Source organism: Scyliorhinus canicula, chromosome 11 (assembly GCF_902713615.1).
Source record: "Scyliorhinus canicula chromosome 11, sScyCan1.1, whole genome shotgun sequence".
NCBI lineage: Eukaryota > Metazoa > Chordata > Chondrichthyes > Carcharhiniformes > Scyliorhinidae > Scyliorhinus > Scyliorhinus canicula.
Window position 1 is genome coordinate 40,993,536 of NC_052156.1, and position 22,523 is coordinate 41,016,058.

The following is a 22,523-nucleotide window of genomic DNA, read 5'->3' on the forward strand; positions in this document are numbered from 1 at the left end:
AGTGTGGACACTGCACATTCTCCCAGTGTCTGGATGAAAGCTTTGACAAAGGGTCATCTGGACTCAAAACGTTAGTTCTTTTCTCTCCCTACAGGTGCTGCCAGACCTGCTGAGATTTTCCCGCATTTTCTTTTTGCTCCCAGTCTGTGTGGGTCTCAGCCCCACAAACTCAAAGATGTGCAGGATAGGTAGATTGGTCACGCTAAATTGCCCCTTAATTGGAAAGAAACAGAATTGGGTACTCTAAATTTATTTTTAAAAAGATATTGAACCAAAAGTGCTTGTGTAACTCCAAATGTTATTGCAGCCGCCTATTTCAGATACTGACAGCTGTCACTTGGAAATCAGTGCATACATACCAAGATCATAGCACGGGTGACACAATGGTCAGCACTGCTGCCTCACAACGCCAGGGACTGGGATTCAATTCGGGCTTTGGGTGACTGCCTGTGTAGAGTTTGTACTCTCCCCCCGTATCTGCGTGGACTGGATGGGGTTACGGGGATAGGGCAGGGGAATGGGCCTAGGTAGGGTGCTCTTTCAGAGGGTCGCTGCAGACGCCATAGGCCAAAGAGCCTCCTTCTGCACTGCAGGGATTCTACATTCTATGTTGGATCACGACTTGATGGATTTAGGCTGTCTAATTTAACCTGTAATTACCGAGCAGATTGTTGGTAAAGGGATACTGCTTCTTAAAAAGTCCTGAAGTTACATACATACAAATTCAAAAAGGGAGGAAGAACAGCAAACAGCAGCTGTCAGCAATTTGTGCCAGAAATCAGGCACATGTAGCATTCGCCATAAGCTTGAACTGATTTTATACGGAGGTATTTCCTGCTCAGTCTGCAGCAGTTTATGCTGCTGGAGTGATATAGCAGATGACATCCAGTACAATAAATTCTATTATTTCCACCGCTCCACCCTCCAAATGAAAAAAATATATAAAAATGCTTTAGGGACTTTGTCTTGGGTTTCCTGCTCCAACAGAGTAATGACAATCACAGACAAGAGTGAACAAAACCAGCAGTCACAGTTGAAATGGAAGCCATTTTGTCCTCAGAAGGATTAGAACCACTACTGGAAATCATAAGTGCCAGTTCTGAAAGAAAAAATGACTTTATATCAACATCAAGCCAGTGAGTGACCCAAATTCAGAACTTAAATAGCCCAGATCACTCCCCATTAACTTGATGAGCCACAGAGCTTTCTCGGATTGCTGTCAGATTTTAACTGCTCACTACACAAAAGCAGGTTTCTCTGCAAATGAATAGTATAATCCAACCACATATCATGGTGCCAAAACACTCATTTATGCCTTCCTTGCCTCCTTACCTCTAAACTTGACGATTCCAGCTCTTACCTGGTCTTCCAAATTATACCTTCCATAAACTTACGAACATCCAAAACTTTGGTGCCCCTGTTTTAACTCATACCAAGGGCGGGATTCTCCGGCCACGCTCACCCCGGCGACCGGAAATTCCCACCCGAGGTCAATGGACCTTTACGTGGTCCACGTCCCACCTCTGGCAATCTTGCAGCGGGCCCAGCCGAAGAATCCAGCCCCAAGTCTCATCACCCCTGTGCTCACTGACCTACACTGTTTGACTGGGAGTAAATGGCTTGATTTTTAAATTCTCATCTTTGTTTTCAAATACCTCCATGGACTCGTCTCTCCCTATCTCAATAATCTTTTCCACCCCACAAGCCTTCTTGTAAGATATCTGTGCTTTTCTAATTCTGACCTCTTGTACATTCCCAATTTTAATTGCTCCACCATTGGTGGGTGTGCCTTCAATTAATTGCCTAGGCCCTGGGCTTCTGAATATCCCCTATACCTCTGCTTCTGTTTTGCTTTCTTGCTTCAAGACAATCCTTGAAATATATATCCACGATATCTTTCTATGGCTCAGTTTTGTACTTTGTTTCATAATATCCTTGTTTTGGAATGCCTTGGAATTTTAACTTATAACATGGCCAATGACCATACAAAAACACAAGTTATTGTATATTGCCCAAATAAGCGGGCTTGGCTGTACTACCCCACACAGCGAAATACCCACAACCACTTGGCATAGCACAGAGAACTGTCAACACTAGACCTATGCCTCGGCACCCTTCACAATGCGGAAAGCATCACGCAGCACCTGACTGAACTAAAACAAATACACATCTTCTAAAGCCTAGAAATTCAGATTGCCCAAACCTTATAGCACGAGAACTCCCTGACATCCATCCACTGGCAGCTCAACAGTGCTTCCACATGAACAGATGGCAGAGAAACTTTCCCCACCAACCAATGAATCCTAATTCGGGGGAGGGGAGGGGGGGGGAATGGGCAAAACTGAAAAGGTTTGTCCTTACGGAAGTCAAACCAGGGAAATTTTTTGTGGTCTCGTCCCCATCCTTGAACTACTGCCAAAAGCAGACATAGAACATAGAACATTACAGCGCAGTGTGGGCCCTTCGGCCCTCGATGTTGCGCTGACCTGTGAAACCATCTGAAGTCTATCTGACCTACACTATTCCATTTTCATCCATATGTCTATCCAGTGACCACTTAAATGCCCTTAAAGTTGGCGAGTCTCCTACTGATGCAGGCAGGGCGTTCCACACCCCTACTACTCTCGGAGTAAAGAAACTGCCTCTGACATCTGTCCTATATCTACCACCCCTCAATTTAAAGCTATGTCCCCTCGTGTTGGTCATCACCATCCGAGGAAAGAGACTCTCACTGTCCACCCTATCTAACCCTCTGACTATCTTATATGTCTCTATTAAGTCACCTCTCAGCCTTCTCCTCTCTAACGAAAACAACCTCAAGTCCCTGAGCCTTTCCTCGTAAGACCTTCCCTCCATACCAGGCAACATCCTAGTAAATCTCCTCTGAACCCTTTCCAAAGCTTCCACATCCTTCCTATAATGTGGTGACCAGAACTGCACGCAGTACTCCAGGAGCGGCCGCACCAGAGTTATGTACAGCTGCAGCATGACCTTGTGGCTCTGAAACTCAATCCCCCTACTGATAAAGGCTAGCACACCATATGCCTTCTTAACAGCCCTATTAACCTGGGTGGCAACTTTCAGGGATTTATGTACCTGGATGCCGAGATCTCTCTGTTCATCTACACTACCAAGAATCTTGCCATTGGCCCAGTACTCTGCATTCCTGTTACTCCTTCCAAAGTGAACCACCTCACACTTTTCCGCATTAAACTCCATCTGCCACCTCTCAGCCCAGCTCTGCAGCTTATCTATGTCCCTCTGTATCCTATAACATCCTTCAGCACTATCCACAACTCCACCGACCTTCGTGTCATCTGCAAATTTACTAACCCATCCTTCTACACCCTCTTCCAGGTCATTTATAAAAATGACAAACAGCAGTGGCCCCAAAACAGATCCTTGCGGTACACCACTAGTAACTGAACTCCAGGATGAGCATTTGCCATCAACCACCACCCTCTGTCTTCTTTCAACTAGCCAATTACTGATCCAAACCGCTAAATAACCTTCAATCCCATATTTCCTTATTTTCTGCAATAGCCTACAGTGGGTAACCTTATCAAACGCCTTACTGAAATCCATATACACCACATCAACCGCTTTACCCTCATCCACCTGTTTGGTCATCTTCTCAAAAAACTCAATAAGGTTTGTGAGGCGTGACCTACCCTTTACAAAACCGTGTTGACTATCGCTAATCAACTTGTTCTTTTCAAGATGATTATAAACCCTATCTCTTATAACATTTTCCAACATTTTACCCACAACCGAAGTAAGGCTCAGAGGTCTATAATTACCAGGGTTGTCTCTACTCCCCTTCTTGAACAAGGGGACAACATTTGCTATCCTCCAGTCTTCCGGCACTATTCCTGTCGACAAAGACGACATAAAGATCAAGGACAAAGGCTCTGCAATCTCCTCCCTGGCTTCCCAGAGAATCCTAGGAAAAATCCCATCTGGCCCAGGGGACTTATCTATTTTTACACTTTCCAAAATTGCTAACACCTCCTCCTTGTGAACCTCAATTCCATCTAGCCTGGTCGACTGAACCTGAGTATTCTCCTCGACAACATTGTCTTTCTCCAGTGTAAACACTGACGAAAAATATCCATTTAACGCTTCCCCTATCTCCTCTGATTCCACACACAACTTTCCACTACTATCCTTGATTGGCCCTAATCTTACTCTAGTCATTCTTTTGTTCCTGATATACCTATAGAAAGCCTTAGGGTTTTCCTTGATCCTATCCGCCAACGACTTTTCGTGTCCTCTCCTCGCTCTTCTTAACTCTCCCTTTAGGTCCTTCCTGGCTAACTTGTAGCTCTCAAGTGCCCTAACTGAGCCTTCATGTCTCATCCTAATATAAGCCTTCTTCTTCCTCTTGACAAGTGCTTCAACTTCCTTAGTAAACCACGGTCCCCTTGCTCGACAACTTCCTCCCTGCCTGACAGGTACATACTTATCAAGGACACGCAGTAGCTGTTCCTTGAAAAAGCTCCACATTTCGATTGTACCCAACCCCTGCAGTTTCCTTCCCCATCCTATACATCCTAAATCTTGCCGAATAGCATCATAATTGCCTTTCCCCCAGCTATAATTCTTGCCTTGCGGTATATACCTATCCCTGCCCATTGCTAAAGTAAACATAACCGAATTGTGATCACTATCACCAAAGTGCTCACCTACGTCTAAATCTAACACCTGGCCGGGTTCATTACCCAGTACCAAATCCAATGTGGCCTCGCCCCTTGTTGGCCTGTCTACATACTGTGTCAGAAAACCCTCCTGCACACACTGCACAAAAACTGACCCATCTATAATACTCGAACTATAGTATTTCCAGCCAATATTTGGAAAGTTAAAGAACATCAAGAACATCCCGCCTTAAAAGACTGCCATCACAAAACACCAGGCGATGCACCAATCTAACAAGTTACGAGAACATAGAAGGGTAACATGGCTCATTTAAAACAAACTGGGGGGGGGGGGGGGGGGAGAGAGAGTGAGTGGGACAAATGGTCTCAGGGGTAAACACACTCAAACACCATCTGGGAATCAGAGACCATAAACCGCCTGGAATGTCCACCAACTATTCTGAATAGCATATCATTTGGAACATGTTACCAAATACAGCTCATCAATATAATCCATTTCCAAACACTAATCGCAAGCAAAGGACAAAATGTTGTTTAAATATTAATTACAACTCCATCCACGCCGTTTAGGAATTTGTCAAACTTTTTTAAAAAAAGAAAACCTGACCAAGTTAGTAAGACCTAAAAAAGTAAGCACCCCCGTGATTAAAACAGTTCTTTTTGCTGTTTGCAGACTCGAAAGTTACAACCAGCCAGCTGGTCTGTGTGCGAAGTGGCCTGCGGTTAAAAAGAGGAAATACCAGGGAATTTAATGCAGTCGCAAATGGGCCACTTTACTTCCGACTGGGTTCTCAGTTCAAAGGCAATCCTGTCTCACAAACAATGCTTTCGGGGGCGTTCGGTCATCCATCACTACACCAAACCCTGCCTTTAAATCAAGGCTCCCCGCAGATTCATCCTTTGTCGGGGGGGGGGGGGGGGTGCTGCCACAATCTTGCAATGTGAATCTCTCCAGATTACACGGCCTGCGATGGGGAAATGAAACTGCTGAAGAAAAGCGGTTACACTTGTTGCTAACACTTTGATCAATCGGAGGTAAAAAGGTCGAGCTTTATTCATTAAAATAACAAAACAAAAAGGCAGCCCATCACTCAGCAGGTCAGGTCAAATAACCCTCCAGAGATAAAGGCAACCTTCCTGACGGCTGGTTGGTCTGTCTTTAATGTAAAGCAGTTCGCTGGCTGGCTGGCCGGCAGTGCAGCTCGCTGCTCAGACAAACCCCTCATTCCGCCGCTAACCTGCATCCGCTTTGTTTCCAGTCAATTAAAAGTTTCGATTGCGGCTTCACTCCCCCTTCAGTAACTCGCTCCGCTGGGAAGCTGCCTGGGATTCAACTGGTTTGTGTGTCAGGAAATATCGACATCCCACAGTAAAAATCAACAAAGGGTTGAAACAGGAAAGGGGTTTCTCTCCCCTCACACACACTCACTCACTCATTCACCTCTCACCTAGCCACTCACTCACTCACCTAGTCAATCACTCACTCACCTACTCACTCACTCACTCACCTAGTCACTCACTCATTCACTCGCTCACCTAGTCACTCACTCACCTAGTCACTCACTCACTCATTCACCTCTCACTCACTCGCTCACCTAGTCACTCACTCACCTAGTCACTCACTCACTTAGCCACTCACTCACTCACCTAGTCACTCACTCACCTACTCACTCACTCATTCACTCGCTCACCTTGTCGCTCACTCACCTAGTCACTCACTCACCTAGTCACTCACTCACCTCGTCACTCACTCATTCACCTCTCACTCACTCGCTCACCTAGTCGCTCACTCACCTAGTCGCTCACTCACTCACTCACTCACTCGCTCACCTAGTCACTCACTCACTCACCTCTCACTCACTCACTTAGTCACTCACTCACCTAGTCACTCACTCACTCACCTAGTCACTCACTCACTCACCTAGCCACTCATTCACTCACCTAGCCTGTCACTCACTCACTCAGCCTGTCACTCACTCACCCTCTCACTCACTCACCTCTCAACCACTCACTCACCCTCCTTCACCCTCTCACTCACCCTCCTTCACCCTCTCACTCATTCATCTTCCCATTCACTGACTCACCCTGTCACTCACTCACCTCACACGCACTCACAGCCCCGGACGGATCAAATGCTGCAGCTCTCTCGCCGCCTCAAGCAGATTTTTTTTTTAAAACCCTCTCATCTTAAACATAAGAAAACGCTTTCCTTACTTTGGAAGTGCACGGTGAAGAGCCCCGCTGCTTGGACCTGGCGGCGGCAAAGACCTCGCTCCCCCGGAAAATCAAGCCGAAAGTCAGCATCGAGACGCAAACTTGCAGCCAGGCTGCCATCGTCCCGATCCCATGGGCAGCCCCACCGCGCATGCGCGCTCTCCCCCCCTGCCGCCCGCCGTTAAAAGTTCCTGGCTTCCCACCTGAGCACATTCACACACACAGCCCAGTTTTCCAGCCTCCTGGACATAGAATATACAGTGCAGAAGGAGGCCATTCGGCCCATCGAGTCTGCACCGACCCACTTAAGCCCTCACTTTCACCTGATCCCCGTAACCCAACCTAACCTTTTGGTCACTAAGGGCAATTTATCATAGCCATCCCACCTAACCTGCACGTCTTTGGACTGTGGGAGGAAACCGGAGCACCAGGAGGAAACCCACGCAGACACGGGGAGAATGTGCAGACTCCGCACAGACAGTGACCCAGCAGGGAATCGAACCTGGGACCCTGGCGCTGTGAAGCCGCAATGCTATGCACTTGTGCTACCGTGCTGCCCTTGTGCTACTGTGCTGTCCTAGTTAACCACCTTTGCAAAGCACTAGCCCCTGTTTCAAGCCTATTGCTGTGTTTCCAGCATTTTCCCGGTATTTGTTAAAACAAAATCCCTTCAAGGGATCAAGGGAGGGGAAGTGGATAAGGCTACTGAGTTGGATGATCAGTCATGATCATATTGAATGACGGAGCAGGCTCGAGGGGCTGAATGGCCCCCTCCTGCTGCTATTTTCTATGTTTCCCCCTATTGACCTTGAACTGTGGCCCAGTTGGCATCACCCTCATCCCTGATTCTCTAGCTTCAGGTCCCACCTGAGTGCAAACATTAAGGCTGATACTCCAGTTCAGTACCGAGGGAGTGCCGCTCTGTCAGAGCTGGTTTTTTAAACTGAAGAAGCCCTGTCTGCCTGCTTGGGCAAATGTGAATTTTTTAAAAAAACATGACATGATTCTGAAGAAGAGCAGGGGGAGCTATCCCCGGTGTTCCGGTGTTCATCCCTCAACATCACAAAAACAGATTATCTGGTGGTTATCGCATTGTTGCTTGTGGGAATTTTCTGAATGCAAATTAGTTGTCCCGTTTCCTACATTAAAGCAGTGACTACACTTCAAAAAGTACTTCATTGGTTCTTGGGTGCATTGAGATGTCCAGTAGTTGTATAATAATGATCTTTGTTAATCTTTATTATTGTCACAAGTAAGAGCAGCACAGTGGCTAGAACTGGACTACGGCGTTGAGGACCTAGGTTCAAATCCCGCCCCTGGGTCACTATCCCGTATGGAGTTTGCAGATCCACCCTGTGTCTGCGTGGGTTTCACCCCCACAACCAGATATGCTGGTTAGGTGGATATGCCATGCTAAATTGCCCCTTAATTGGAAAAAAATAATTGGGTACTCTAACTTCCAGTTTAGCAGAGCTGGTTTAGCTCAGTGGGCTAGACAGCTGGTTTATAATGCAGAACAAGGCCAGCGACGTGGTTTCAAGTCCCATACCGGCTTCCCAGAATGGGTGCTGGACTATGGCATTGAGGGGCTTTTCACAATAACTTCATACTTGTGACAAAAAAAAGATTTTATATTATTGTTAAATTTTTTTTTTTAATTGTCACAAGTAGTAGGGCAGCACGGTGGCCTAGTGGTTAGCATAACCGCCTCACGGCGCTGAGGTCCCAGGTTCGATCCCGGCTCTGGGTCACTGTCCGTGTGGAGTTTGCACATTCTCCCCGTGTCTGCGTGGGTTTCGCCCCCACAACCCAAAAATGTGCAGAGTAGGTGGATTGGCCACGCTAAATTGCCCCTTAATTGGAAAAAATAATTGGGTAATCTAAATTTAAAAAAAAAAAAAAAAACAATTGTCACAAGTAGGCTTGCATTAAAACTGCAGTGAAGTTACTGTGAAAATCCCCTAGTTGCTACACTCTGGCGCCTGTTCAGGTACAGAGGGAGAATTCAGAATGCCCCATTCACCTGTGAAAAGTACCACATAAATGAAAGTCTTTTTTACTTATTCACTTATCTATCTGGTTCCAGGGCAGTATGGTGGCCCAGTGGTTAGCACCGATGCTGAGGACCCGGGTTCGATCCCGGCCCCGGGTCACTGTCCGTGTGGAGTTTGCATGTTCTCCCTGTGTCTGTGTGCGTTGCACCCCCACAACCCAAAGGTGTGCAGGTTAAATTGCCTCTTAATTGGAAAAAAGATAATTGGGTACTCTAAATTATTTTTTAAAATCTATATGGTTCTTAATGTATTTTCATGACTCAATCTCCCCAGTGTTGTTTTGGTCTCCCCTACCCAGGATTTCTTTTAAAATTGCTGTTTATCTTGTGATGTAACAAATACAAATCTGAAGTTGGAGGTCCAGTTCCCAACAAACCTTGAGTCTTTTGCGCATGTGTTGGCCGGGAACTGGCCTCACACATGCAGTTCAACGTTTTCGCGTCTTTAAGCTAGGGACTGGGCCTGCGCACATGCAAAAGAAAAAAAACAGTGCAAAATGCAGGTCTGGAGACCTGAGTTGGAGCACCATTATTGAGGAAGTTGTCCCAATGAGCAGTGCATGGGGTGGGGGTTGTAGTGATCTGTATATCTGCTGGTATGTAAAATGTTAACATCTGTATTATAGTGCTAGACAACTACTAGACGGCAGCCCAAGATCCATGTATATAAACTGTACTCAGAGGAGATTCCAGCCTCCTCATATCAGGAGTGATTAGTGGGGGCACCAGGGTGGCACAGTGGGTAGCACCGCTGCCTCACGGCACTGAGGTCTGTTGCTCGTTTTGCTAAGTGTGCTTTACACTTAATTGCTCTGTTTTATAACCTTTGCTCTAGAGTCACCAGGTATCTTTATGATACCACCACGAGGTTCAAGTTCAAGTGCTGATCAATAACTCAATACACCAGTTAGTAAGGTTCAAATCAAAACACATTTATTATATACACAGTCAATCGCTATTCATGCATAAAATACTATTCACTAGGCTATTTCTAACACTAACAGGCCAATACCTAGCTTTGGAAAAGGGACCCACTAGGTCAGGAGAACAATTGGCCTCTCGTTCGATCCTGAGTCTGCAGGCTTCCAGCTGGTATGGACTAAGGTTAGGAGTGCCTATCTCGTAGCGTGCATTGACTGGACACTTACTTGGTTGGTGCAGCTGCTAGGCAGGTCACAGTCAAGAGTTGCTTCGTGCTGCTGAGAGACCCTGCCAAGAAGGACGAATTGAACTTAGGGACTCTACTTTATAGTCCCCAGGGGCTTCGTGCCCTTTTGGGTGGACCCCGAACCTGGTTCCAAGTGATTGGACTGAGTTCTGATCACTTGGATCGATTTCTCCAATACTGGAGCTGTTCCCTGATCGCTGGGCGGTTCCTAAGTGTCCGTTGGCCTTCCTTTGTTTTGGCTCCTGCTGGCGCTGAGGAGTCTGGCTTGGCCTCGATTATCTTAACTGTTTCTAGGGCAGCACGGTGGCCTAGTGGTTAGCACAACCGCCTAACGGCGCTGAGGTCCCAGGTTCGATCCCGGCTCTGGGTCACTGTCCGTGTGGAGTTTGCACATTCTCCCCATGTCTGCGTGGGTTTCGCCCCCACAACCCAAAAATGTGCAGAGTAGGTGGATTGGCCACACTAAATTGCCCCTTAATTGGAAAAAATAATTGGCTAATCTAAATTTTAAAAAAAAAAAAAAAAAATCTTAACTGTTTCAATTGTTCCCGTGGATCGCTCATCAATATGTAGATGGTTGTCAGTTTCAGTGCTGTCTGGATTATGCAAGTTCTAATATACAGGAAACTTTGCACCTGCTTGTTTTTCTGTCCTTGGCTGAATTTCCCTGCATGCCTCACGGCACTGAGGTCGCAGGTTCGATCCCTGCTCTGGGTCACTGTCCGTGCAGAGTTTGCACATTCTCCCCATGTTTGTGTGGGTTTCGCCCACACAACCAAAGATGTGCAAGCTAGGTGGATTGGCCACGCTAAATTGCCCCTTAATTGGAAATAAAATTGGGTACTCTAATTTATTCAAAGAAAAAAGGAGTGACTAGTGAACAGAGTGTTAGAGATATAGCTTAGTTAGCCAGTGTAGTTAAACATTATATATACTTATTCTTATTTACCTAATCTTCAGTTTTGGTTTTTGAAGAGTGAACAAACTCATAGATATTTAAATTTGTTATTCAATAAACAGTATTTGCTTGATTTAAAGGCTGATAGTTTTACTGAACATCAACCATCAGACCATTCTGGAAGCAAGCAAAAGAGTAATGAGATATTACTATAAGGTAATATAATAGGGATCAGGGTTATGTTCCAGAGGAAAGTCCCAGACAGGGATCAAAAAGAGGATCCAGAAGTCAAGTTGAAAGAAAGGACCTGAGCAATAGGCTCCAAGTTAAAGAAAAGGCTGCAAGGGGCAGTCTTGAATTGATGCAGGCTCGAGGGAAACTCTGAAGATTTTAGGAGTCAGCCAAAGGTTGGTGACTCCTTACCGCAGACATTTTGGTGCTACGTGGCAAGGCACGTATCTGAAATTGTGCTTGGAAAGTGAAGTTTAAGTGTACTCTGGGATCCTAGGGAAAGGAATCTCGGAAGGTGAGACTGAAACATTGGAGGTGGATCCTTGTAGAAGCCATCTGAGTGGGAGACACCTTTGGAGACAATTCCAAGGCAATATCTTCAAATGTGGAGATTGGAAACCTTTGTGAGAAAGACAACATTTCAGTGAGACTGGTTGGCTCACAATGTGACAAATATCTGCTTGGCCACATGTGTCATTTACTTTGAAGTGTTGTGTGTTTGGCCACAGTTCGCCTGTTAATTCATATGTACTTCATACTTACCTTGAATATTAGAGTAAAGTATTTAGGGAGTGTCAGTGGCACAGTGGTATTGTCACTGGACTAGTAATCCAGAGACCCAGGGTAATGCTCTGGCGACACGGTTTGTATCCCACCATGGAACATGGTGAAATTTGAATTCAATAAAAAAATCTGGAAATAAAAGTCTAATGATGACCATGAATTGTCGAAAAAAAACCATATGGTTCACTAATGCTCTTTAGGGAAAGAAATCTGCCATCCTTAGTCTGGCCCACATGTGACTCCACACCCAAAACAATGTGGTTGAACCCAAGTGCCCTCTGCCACTCAGTTCAAGGGCAATCAGGGATGGGCAAGAAATGCTGGCTGAGCAACAACACCTACATTAAATGAATAGAAAAGAAATGTGGATACAGAAAATTGTTTTATCTTTCTGAATTTGATGTGCCTGTAAAGATGTTGCTGAGAAAAATGAAATGGTGTGAATTTGAATTGTCGTCTTGTGTTTGCATTGAGACATTTGCAATCTTTTTACCTGGTTGTTTGATAAATATTTTATTCTTTGGTGTTAAAATTATCAGCAGACCCCTGTGAATTTGTTCAGTAACTTTCCTCCATTGTGAGGGCAGCACGGTGGCGCAGTGGGTAACACTGCAGCCTCACGGCACCGAGGTCCCAGGTTCGATCCCGACTCTGGGTCACTGTCCGTGTGGTGTTTGCACATTCTCCCTGTGTTTGCGTGGGTTTCACCCCCACAACCCAAAGATGTGCAGGGTACGTGGGTTGGCCACGCTAAATTGCCCCTTAATTGGAAAAATGAATTGGGGGTACTCTAAATACAAAAAAAAACTTTCCTCCGTTGTTTCAAAACAAAAGTTAAAATCTATCAAGCCAGGTTTCACTCTGGGCTCTGACGAAGAGTCATCCAGGCTCAAAACTTTATCTCTGTTCTCTCTCCACAGATGCTGTCAGACCTGCTGAGATGTTCCAGCATTTTCTGTTTTTGATTCAGATAACTCAGTTGCCCCCACACCGTATTAGTTTTAATACGGTATTATTTAATACAGTATTATTTTTATTCCCCAAAAATCCCATTCCCATCAAGGTGGCCCATTTGTATCCCCATTACCCTAAATATGAAGAAGATATCTTTGAAGTACAGTAATATCCTTTGGCATGGTATGAAATAAAAATGATGAATTCTGCATGAGTTCATGTTGAGTGGAGTTTGGAAGACTGTTGAGGAGGGCATCGGTCAGGCAGAGTCTGGAGTTTATGATGACTTAGATGAAGATTCCCATCTCTTGCAATTTGTATGAACTCAGTCTCTCCTTAAAGTCTCCAAGTGATCTGCTGGCAGACTCTCCACTAAATATATCTAAATGAGTGTCTCTAGCATTGATGAGTGGAAATCCCAGTAGTTATATTTGCAGCAGGGATAAATATAAATACAATGGCCTCCACAGCTGAACAGTGTGCTGACATTCAAGAAGTAGGCTCATCCTCATGATAATCGATCATTTTTTTGAGAACCACTGTCAGCTCGGGATTTGCACCATTGCTTTCCACAGAGGGATAAAACGAGTTAATCGAAGGAAAAGAGAGAGATTTCCATTTATATAATACTTTTCACAACCACAGGATGCTTCAAGGCAAAGTTTTTTTGGGAAGTATAGGCACTGATGGAACACAGAAAAGGTGTTAAATTTTCACATGGTGGGGGCCTCCGGTGTGCACCATGGAGTAAGTGTTCACACACAAGGCAGCTCCTGCCTAAGGTTACAGAAAAGAGCTCTTTGTTAAGAAATACGGGGTGGAATTTTGATGAAAAGGTGTAGGTGAATGTTGGAGGAGTACTTTCCCCCAGGAATGGTATGTTTCTTGGTTACCAGGCCTGCAGAAACAGTGAAAGATTTGGCTGAAGCTACAGTAGAGACAAAAGCCTCTTCCAGCATGCAGGCGGCGGAAGGGCGAGCTTAAAGGCCTCAAGCTGACTTGAGGGCCTTTATGAAAGCTGAATTCTAGCAGCAGAGGGAACAACTGTGAAAAGATCTCACAAAGGCCATTGAAGAAGCGGTGACGGCTGACTTCCGGTGATGGCGGGCGGGAGGCAGCCGCTTGTTGGATGGCTCCCGTTCGGGAATGGCCTTGTCGGGGATTGACGCCCGGTCCTAGGGGCAGCGAAGGTGGTGAAGGCCAGGAGAAAGTACAGGGAAGGGATATGTCGAGGTCCAGTAAGAAAACGGCTCTGAAAACAGCTGAAAGTTCGTTGGGGAGTGGAAAGGTCACCGCGAGGTCACCAAGGAAAATGGAGGCTGGAGCATCGGGGGAGGCCGCATTGCTTACGGCTGAAGAAATAACTAAGGCGATGGCTGCGGAATTCGAAAGGCAGTTTACAAAATACATGGAGACAATGAGGAAGGAGATGAGGGAGGTTTTGAGTGTGCTTGTGGAGGAGGCGATTTCCCCGGTGACTACGGCGGTGGCGAGCACAGTGGCGGAGGTGCAGGAGCAAGGGGAGGTGCTGAAGGAAGTGGAGGAGACATCATTGCAGCATGGTGATTAACTTACCTCGATGGGGAAGGAGATACGAAAGATGATGGAGATTAACAAGGATCTGCGAGGAAAAATGGAAGACCTAGAAAACAGATCCAGGCGACAGAATTTGAGGATCGTGGGGCTGCCCGAAGGAGTTGAAGGGCTGAGACCGACTGAGTATTTTGCTGCGATGCTGGCAGAACTATTGGGGGAGGGGGAGGAACGCTCCCGATATGAACTGGATCGGGCTCATCGGCCGTGGTGGCCTGTACCAAAGGCGAGTGAGCCGCCAAGGGTAGTGACTCTGCTTCCGTAGGTACAGTGTGAAGGAGAAGGTCCTGTGTTGGGCCAAGCAGAAGCGGGTGGTGCAGTGGGCTGCAGCTGGTATACGTGTATACCAGGACTTTACGGTGGAGCTGGCATGGAGGCGGGCTGCTTTCAACCGGGTGAAGAGGGCACTGTACATTAGCAAGGTGCAGTGCGGCATAGTATATCCAGCGAAGCTGAGGGTGACTTACAAGCTCAAGCGGAGGCAGCGGAGGAGTTTGCGAAGGCAGAAGGACTGTGGCAGAACTGAGAAATTGAGAAATGGCCATGTGCCGATGTAACCTCATGACTGTATTTTCTTTTTTTTTGTTTGTTTGTTTCACCGCGTGCGAGTGTATGGACTAAAGGAGCCGGTGTTGTTATATATTTGGACAAGGGAAGTGATGGGACTTTCACTCGAAGTGAGGGCTCTTTGGGGTGTAGGTGGATATGCGGGGTTTGTGCGCCTAAAGGGGGATTTTTGGGCTTTCCTAGGGTCGGGCAAGGGGGAAAGGGACCCGGGCGGGGGCCTCCACGCTGGCCGGTCTAAGCCGGCCAGTGAACGGGAGTGAGGTGGGGGGAGAGGCTGCCCCCATCGGAGCCTGGCAGAACAGGGTCCGAGTGGTCTAGCCGGGGTGGAAAGTTGGGGGGGCAGGAACCGAGGTTGGGGAAGGGGTTTTACAAGAGGCAGTGGACGGGAGGAGTTGGGAAGGAGTGGGGGGGGGGGGGGGGGGGTTACAACTCTTGGGTACCATGTACGGGACTCTTTCAGAGGTTGGACGGCGTTGAGTGTGTGTGTGTGGGGGAGGGGGGGAGAGTGGATTCTATGGTGACCGTGGGCGGTCCCGGACTCCTTTTTTTTTTTTCTCCTTTGCTTTTTGTTTCCACCGTGAGAGAGTTTGTTTTATTGATGCATATATTACATAGACATAGAATATATTGACAGGTGGGCCGTTATTTGCGGTAGTGGGAGGATGGGATCGTTGTTATTGTTAAGGGGATTGATTTTGTATTTGTTACCGTTTACTGTTTGTGGGTGGGGTGTACATTTTGGAGGAAAATGTGAAAATGGAGAATAAAAACATTTATTTTTAAAAAAAATTCACATGGCAAGCTCCCAACGAACTGCGATCTAATAAGGCCCAGCTAATCTGTTTTTGTGGAGTTGATTGACTCTTGGCTGGGGCTTCTGGGGGTAACTCCCACTCTTCAAAATAATGCCATGATATATTTTACCTCCATCTTCGAGGACAGATACAGCCTCCATTTAACCTTCCACTGGAAAGGTAACACCTTCAACAATGCACCATTCTTCCACCACCACACTTGAGTATTTTTGCACTCAAGTTCTGGAGTGGGCCTTGACCCCACATCTATATGGCTCCAAGGGAAGATTGCTACCAACTGAGTCATGCTTCAATGCTCATCATACAACTCATGCCCTTGACCTTTTACATAATTATATCATCCACCAGTCTCAGTCCATCTGCTGCTGGAACCCTTATTATAGGATCGTAGAATCCCTTCAGTACAGAAGGAGGCCACTCGGCCCATCAGGATTGCACAGACTCTCTGAAAGAGTGCCATTGAAAGAGGTCAACTCCCTGCCCTACCTCTATGACCCCACAACCCCACCTAACCTTTGGAGACTAAGGGGCAATTTTAGTATGACCAATCCACCTAACGTGCACATCTTTGGACTGTTGGAGGAAACCGGAGCACTCAGAGGAAACCCACGCAGCCATGCAAACTCCACACAGACAGTCACCCAAGGTCGGAATCAAACCCAGGTCCCTGGTGCTGTGAGGCAGCAGTGCTAACCACTGTGCCACCGTGCCTCTCTTATGTTTGTATTAACTCCCAGGCCTGACTCTCCTGGCCAGCTTCCCATTTTCGGTCTGCCAATAAACTTTAGTTCATCCAAAATTGTGATGTCTATATCTTAATTCACACCGTCCAATTCACCCATCACCCCTGAGTTCACTGACCAATATTGGCTCCCAGTTCATGAGTGAATTTTAAACATCATACCTTCATTCTCTAAAATCTCCATAGCTTTGTTCCATCCTAGATCTAAAACCTCCTTCAGCTCTGCAACCTATCAGCAAGTCCAGATTAATCCAACACAAGCATTTTTATTCACTTCCACTAATAACCATTCCTTCAGGTGTCTAATCCCCTGGAACACCCTCTGTGGACCTTAACAATCTCTCCATTTCACTCTTTTTCTTTTAGAGGCTCCTTTAATCGTGCCTGCCCTTATTTTTCCTTCTTTGGCTTGGTGTCAAGTTTTGTCAGTGAACATTTTACAACATTAAAGGCACTAATGTAAATCACTGGATGTTGTAAATCCCTTGAATTCAATTTTATCATGTTAATGTTTAATCTTCAACCAAGATGCATTTTAAAATTAATTTTCTTTTTTGTCATTAGAAACAGGAGTGTTACAGTTTTAGAATTAGCCAGACTGAAATATGAACGCACAGCACTTATTTGTTGAACTTTATTATATATTTTAATTCAATACATTGAAAGCAAAAATACATATAGTATTGACTTTATACCCACATTGTACAGTAAACACAAGGAACTCAATATGAAGTTGAATATTATGGATGTGCAAGGGGAAGCAAACAGCTATAATCCAATTGTATTAATTCAATTAGCGATGCGGGCAAAGTTCAGGCACTTTGTGAATGCAACCTGAACCCGAAAATTGGATTACTTTTAACTCCCTCCCAGTGATTTGTATTTTTGTACAATACAGTGCCTGCATTTAAAGTGTCCTGACCATAGGTGTAGTGGAACAGGAGAGAAATACATTTGACCGGTAGTCAAATGGGACTTTTGTTTCCACAAGTAAAAGAGACAGGATATGTCATGAAAAGAATTGCAAGAGATAAACACTGCTATTGGAAGTAAAATCAGTAAGGTATAACAATGGGCATTTCTATTTGTTGCAGAGGACATTGTGTGATAAGATTTGTGATATGTTGAAAGCTGGAGCTACTGCAGAAGCCATTTTAATAGTTTCTGCCTGGGTATTCACAGCAGGGAACATGTGCAACATTGCTCTTTGTAAAGGAAATGGTTGTTTGCTTTAGGCCTGAAAGCAAATCACCATTCTTGAAGAGACTATGTGTAGAAATATATTAAATTGGAGGGTCAGAAACCTGCAGGCTATTCATCCAGTTCATGTGCCAAGGATTACCAGCCTGTGATTCCAGTACTAATCCAATGTAATTAATTTGATGCCATTCTGCCACACTCCTACCAGACTTAGAGCAGGAGTGCATCAGAAGGAGAGCAGATTTTCAAACCTTGTGTCTCAGTGAGTGTAAATATCAAACCTCAGATGTACATTTTGCTGTAGATAGAAAACTATTTATAAAATGTTATGTATTTTTGAACTGGTGCGTGAAATGGTCAAGCGCATTTTTTTTTAAATTTAGAGTACCCAATAATTTTTTTTCCAATTAGGGGGCAATTTATTGTGGCCAATCCACCTAACCTGCACATCTTTGGGTTTGTGGGGGTGAGACCCACGCAGACATGGGGAGAATGTGCAAACTCTACACGGCAGTGACCCCGGGCTGGGATTCAAACCCGCGTCCTCAGCCCTGTAGGCAGCAGTGCTAAGCACTGCCCCACCGTGCCGCCCTATGGTCAAGCGCATTGTAGCTTTACAAAGATACCTTGTCAGGAAAAAATTAATCTTGAAATGAGCTGACAGTTCTATTTTGTGGTCTTAGATACGAGGTTACATTAGCAGCAGGTTAACACCTTGGGCGAGATTCTCCAATAATGGGGCAGCGGCAAAATGCAGGCATTTCATTCTGGACTTTCCTTAAGAAAGTCCAGAGTGATTCTCCAACCTGCAAGGGGCTAGCAGGGCCCCGGAATGTTCCTCGCAGCTCTGGCTGCGGATACGGGGCCCTGCACTTCCGGTCGGGAGTCCACACATGCGCACGGCGGTGGCCTGCGGCGGCCTGTGCGACATGGCAGACTCGCACTGCGAACCCTGATGCAAGAAGTAGATCCCCACAAGATCGTGCGCGCCTGCGGTTCTGCGCTGCACGATTGCTTGCCTGGCCGTCCATGAGGCCCCCTCCCCCCGCTCAGTGAAGGATGCCCCCGCCCCGCACCAGGGTGGCCGCAGACTGAATCCACAGCCATCACCGGCCGTTCCCGACAGACAAAACGTGGTTAGATCCACGCCGTTGGGAACTTGGCCAGTTTTCCTTGGAGAATTACTGGGAGGGCCTCTGTCAATGACCCTCTACCCGCGCCGGATAGACCACGCTCACAAGATTTGCGGCGATTCTCCGGGGACCGGGGAATCGTGGGAGCGGCGGCGAACCAGCTTTCGTCATTGACGTCCGTTCTCCGCCCCTGCGCCGATCACGATTTTGGTGTGGAGGCTCAGAGAATCCAGCCCCATTGGGCGGAGTCGGGTTCTTCATGTAAAAGCACTCAGGCACTGATTGAGAGTCCTGGCATCAGAACGGGGGGGGGGGGGGGGGGGACACTCATTGACAGCCAACCCTGGCCCTTTCTTCTCACCACCTTGCCCACCTCACCATCGGCGAATTCTCTGTGACCCTCATCCCGCCATCATTTATCATTTTCCACGGATTGAACAATGAGCCCTGGCAAAGTCCCAAGTCTATTACTGGTAGCATCTGCCACTCCCGGTAATGGAAAGCTGCTCGCCTCTCATTGGCCAGTAGCTCTCAGCGGGGTGGCATTTCTGCCATACTGGGGAAAATCTCGCGAGTAAAGGTTACCTAAGTGGCCAGGATTCCCAGCGGCAGGGCTCCCACTGCCATATAGGGATCTAATTCCCTCGGGGCTCTGAGAGATCATGTTGGCATCAGCCACCATCCCACCATCACCCTCATTAAAGTTTGCCCATGGAGTAGGGTGCGACCATGGAGGGATTTTAATTTTAAGCTTTGTGACCTGATCTTAATTTCCTGGGGGCCAGGAATCACATAAGTCAGTGAGAACATGAATTACTGAGACTCGTGTGCAACAGGGTATGTGGCTTCATTTTCAACAATTTGGAATTTATGGTGGTGGAAGGGTGAAGGCCTGAGAAGGCGCTGTGATGCACAAGCATGGATAAGGGGAAGCTGAGCGAGGAGCAAATCTGATGGGAAATCATGAAAATTGGCAAAAGATGATCTTAGTAATGGACAGAATGTCAAGCTAGAAGCTGAGTTGGGTTGAAGAAGCCACCAACAGCTTGCCCAGTTTGTTTCAGCCTGCGTGAACAGCTAGGGAGGATGTGGAGGAGTCAGTGGGGAAAGAATGGATTTCGCGGAGGAGTCTGCAAATTACTTTTCAGCGTTGTCATGCTTTGTGAAAGGTACTGATGCAGCTTATACTTTATATCATCTAAAGTTGCCTTTGGAATATAGTGTAATGTAATTTTAGGTTAGCAGATAAAAAATGAGACATGAGGGTTCAACTAAACACACAAATGTTTCAAACTAACTATAAGCGAAGGAAAAGTGACTTAATAAAAAGGGTGAATTTTGGATTGTGGTCTATGGAATTTACATCCTGACCAGCTCAGGAGACTCTCCAATGCTTGTAGCAGCTATTTCCCTAATCCAGAGAGTTCCCAACACTACTGGCAGAAGGACTGCTAATGGGACACATTGCCTTGGTTCAAAATAAGTGACTGTAAATGCTCATGAAATATTATGATAGTTATGCCAGCCAAGTAGATTTGCTTTGATAAATTCATTGAAATTACAAGAGGTCTCATTTATCCAGCACCTTTAAACAAGGAAAATACCCAATGCACTTCACAGGAGTATCCTCTGGACACAAATTGTAACTGAGCAATAAAAAGTAGATATAAGGACAGGTTGCTAAAATCCTTTAGCTGAAGAGATAGGCTTTAAAGAAAGAGATCAAGGTTCAGCAAGAGACTTGGAGACTTTGGAACCTGGACAGTGGAAGGCACATCCACTAATGTTGTGAAAGGAATGGGGGATTGATAGCGTCCAGAACACAGGAATTCTTTGAGGGTTGTAACATTAGAGGAAATTACAGAGATAGAGAGAGAAGCCTTGAAGGCATTTGGAAACAAGGATGAAAATTTTGAATTCGAGGACCTGGATAAAGGTTCGCGAGCACATGGGTATGGTTGAATGGTACTTGCCGTAATTTAGGATCAACATATCAAAGCTGAGATGAACAGAGTTCAGACAGGATAGAAGTTAGAAGAGAGAGTGATGTAAAAGTTGAGATGCAACGGAAAGAGCAATTTCCCAAATCACTCTCTATTTAAACTGCTACTCCTGAAAGAAAGCACCATTTCCTCACACACTCACTGAGCACGATTCTCTTGCCGCGTGAGAGCACAACGCGGCTGGAGAATCTCGGGAGAGCCCTCTCACGGGTCTCCCGGCAGCCTTCACGCCTCGCGGGTTTCACCCAAGTCCCGCAAGATGTTAGAGTCGGAACTCCGCCCAAAAGGGGCCGGACCAAATGCCGCTCGTGGAAATAGGTTTTAAACCAGTGGTTCTCAACCTTTTTTAACCCATGGACCCCTTTTCCTCTTAATTTTTTTTTGTGGACCCCCATAGTGAGTAATTAAGAAAAAAATGCAGATTTATTCAATGAGATCCCTGTGGTTGATGCTGCTCAGCGAGTTTTTTTATATTCGGCTCCATCGAGGTCAATGATAGTCGAAGATCACCCTTTTTCACAATGTCGAGTCTATTACGAGCTTTTGATAATAAGTGAAAAACACGACTAAATCCTGATTCAACAAGGTAAGATTGTGGAAAAGCTATAACGTAGAGCTGTGCTTTATCCCAGAATAGTGGGTACTTTCTAGCAGTGTCATTTGTTTTCCATATATTATGCTTTCCATCTTTGAATTTTGCGTGCAATATTTCATCACTTTGTAATTCAATGAGGGTCTCCTGTAAAGAAATGTTATTCATAACTTGAGTTAGGATGAAAAATCTGAAAGAAAAATAGTTTGAATCGAACTATGAACTTTATTAAACATATGAAAACTGCGTTCCAGGCAAAGCAAGGCATATTCTCTTCACCCATAAATTTATGAATCCCAAGGGAGATTAGTGGGACAATTAGGGCCACAGCAAATGCACCTTATTGGTTCTGAGCCCCTTCAGCCCTCAAGGTAAATTAGATAGATTATAATCTCTCTTTGACCTTTGTCAGAGAGAGAGAGAGAGAAAGGTGAATATTCATCATGAAAACAAACATCAGGGCAGCACGGTGGCCTAGTGGTTAGCACAACCGCCTCACGGCGCTGAGGTCCCAGGTTCGATCCCGGCTCTGGGTCACTGTCCGTGTGGAGTTTGCACATTCTCCCCGTGTCTGCGTGGGTTTTGCCCCCACAACCCACAAATGTGCACATTAGGTGGATTGGCCACGCTAAATTGCCCCTTAATTGGAAAAGATAATTGGGTAATCTAAATTTATAAAAAAAAAATGAAAAAAAAAAATGAAAACAAACATCTAAGGTTGCTGTCTGCTACCTGAGAAAAGATGGGTGATTTTCACCTTCGTTTGTTCTAGGTAACTTTAAATTTACGACACTGTCAAATGTAAAGTTTTTTTCTTCTACTTGATTGCCATAAAAAATTCATAGCTACATGAATATTTCTACTTTTAGTATTTTAATATGGCGTAGATTACTGTAAAAAATTTATTCTCAGTAATAACAATTGTTCTGAAGTAGAATTGCTCTATGGACCACTAAAATATCACCGTGGACCCCCAATTCGGTATTTTTTTTGTGTGGACCCCCGGTAATGTTACATGGACCCCCAGGGTCCCCATGTGGACCCTGGTTGAGAACCACTGTTTTAAACCTACTTACGACCTACTTGCCCGATATCCTCCCTCGATTCTCTGGCCTCCCCAGAGAGAAAACAGCCTGCA

At 45.8% G+C, this 22,523-nt stretch overlaps 1 protein-coding gene across 2 annotated transcripts in view; it reads right to left on the reverse strand.

The window, feature by feature from the left end:
* The window catches only part of il17rd (interleukin 17 receptor D), an 82,450-nt gene extending 75,448 nt beyond the window's left edge, over positions 1 to 7,002 (reverse strand). The window contains exon 1 of one of the 2 annotated variants that reach the window (XM_038812820.1): positions 6,873 to 7,002. In XM_038812820.1, coding sequence (XP_038668748.1) covers positions 6,873 to 6,992 — 120 coding nt within the window. In that variant the 5' untranslated portion in view covers positions 6,993 to 7,002. The remainder of the gene's footprint in view (positions 1 to 6,872) is intronic. The other variant, XM_038812821.1, reaches the window with a different exon arrangement.
* Between the last annotated feature and the right edge of the window lie 15,521 nt (positions 7,003 to 22,523).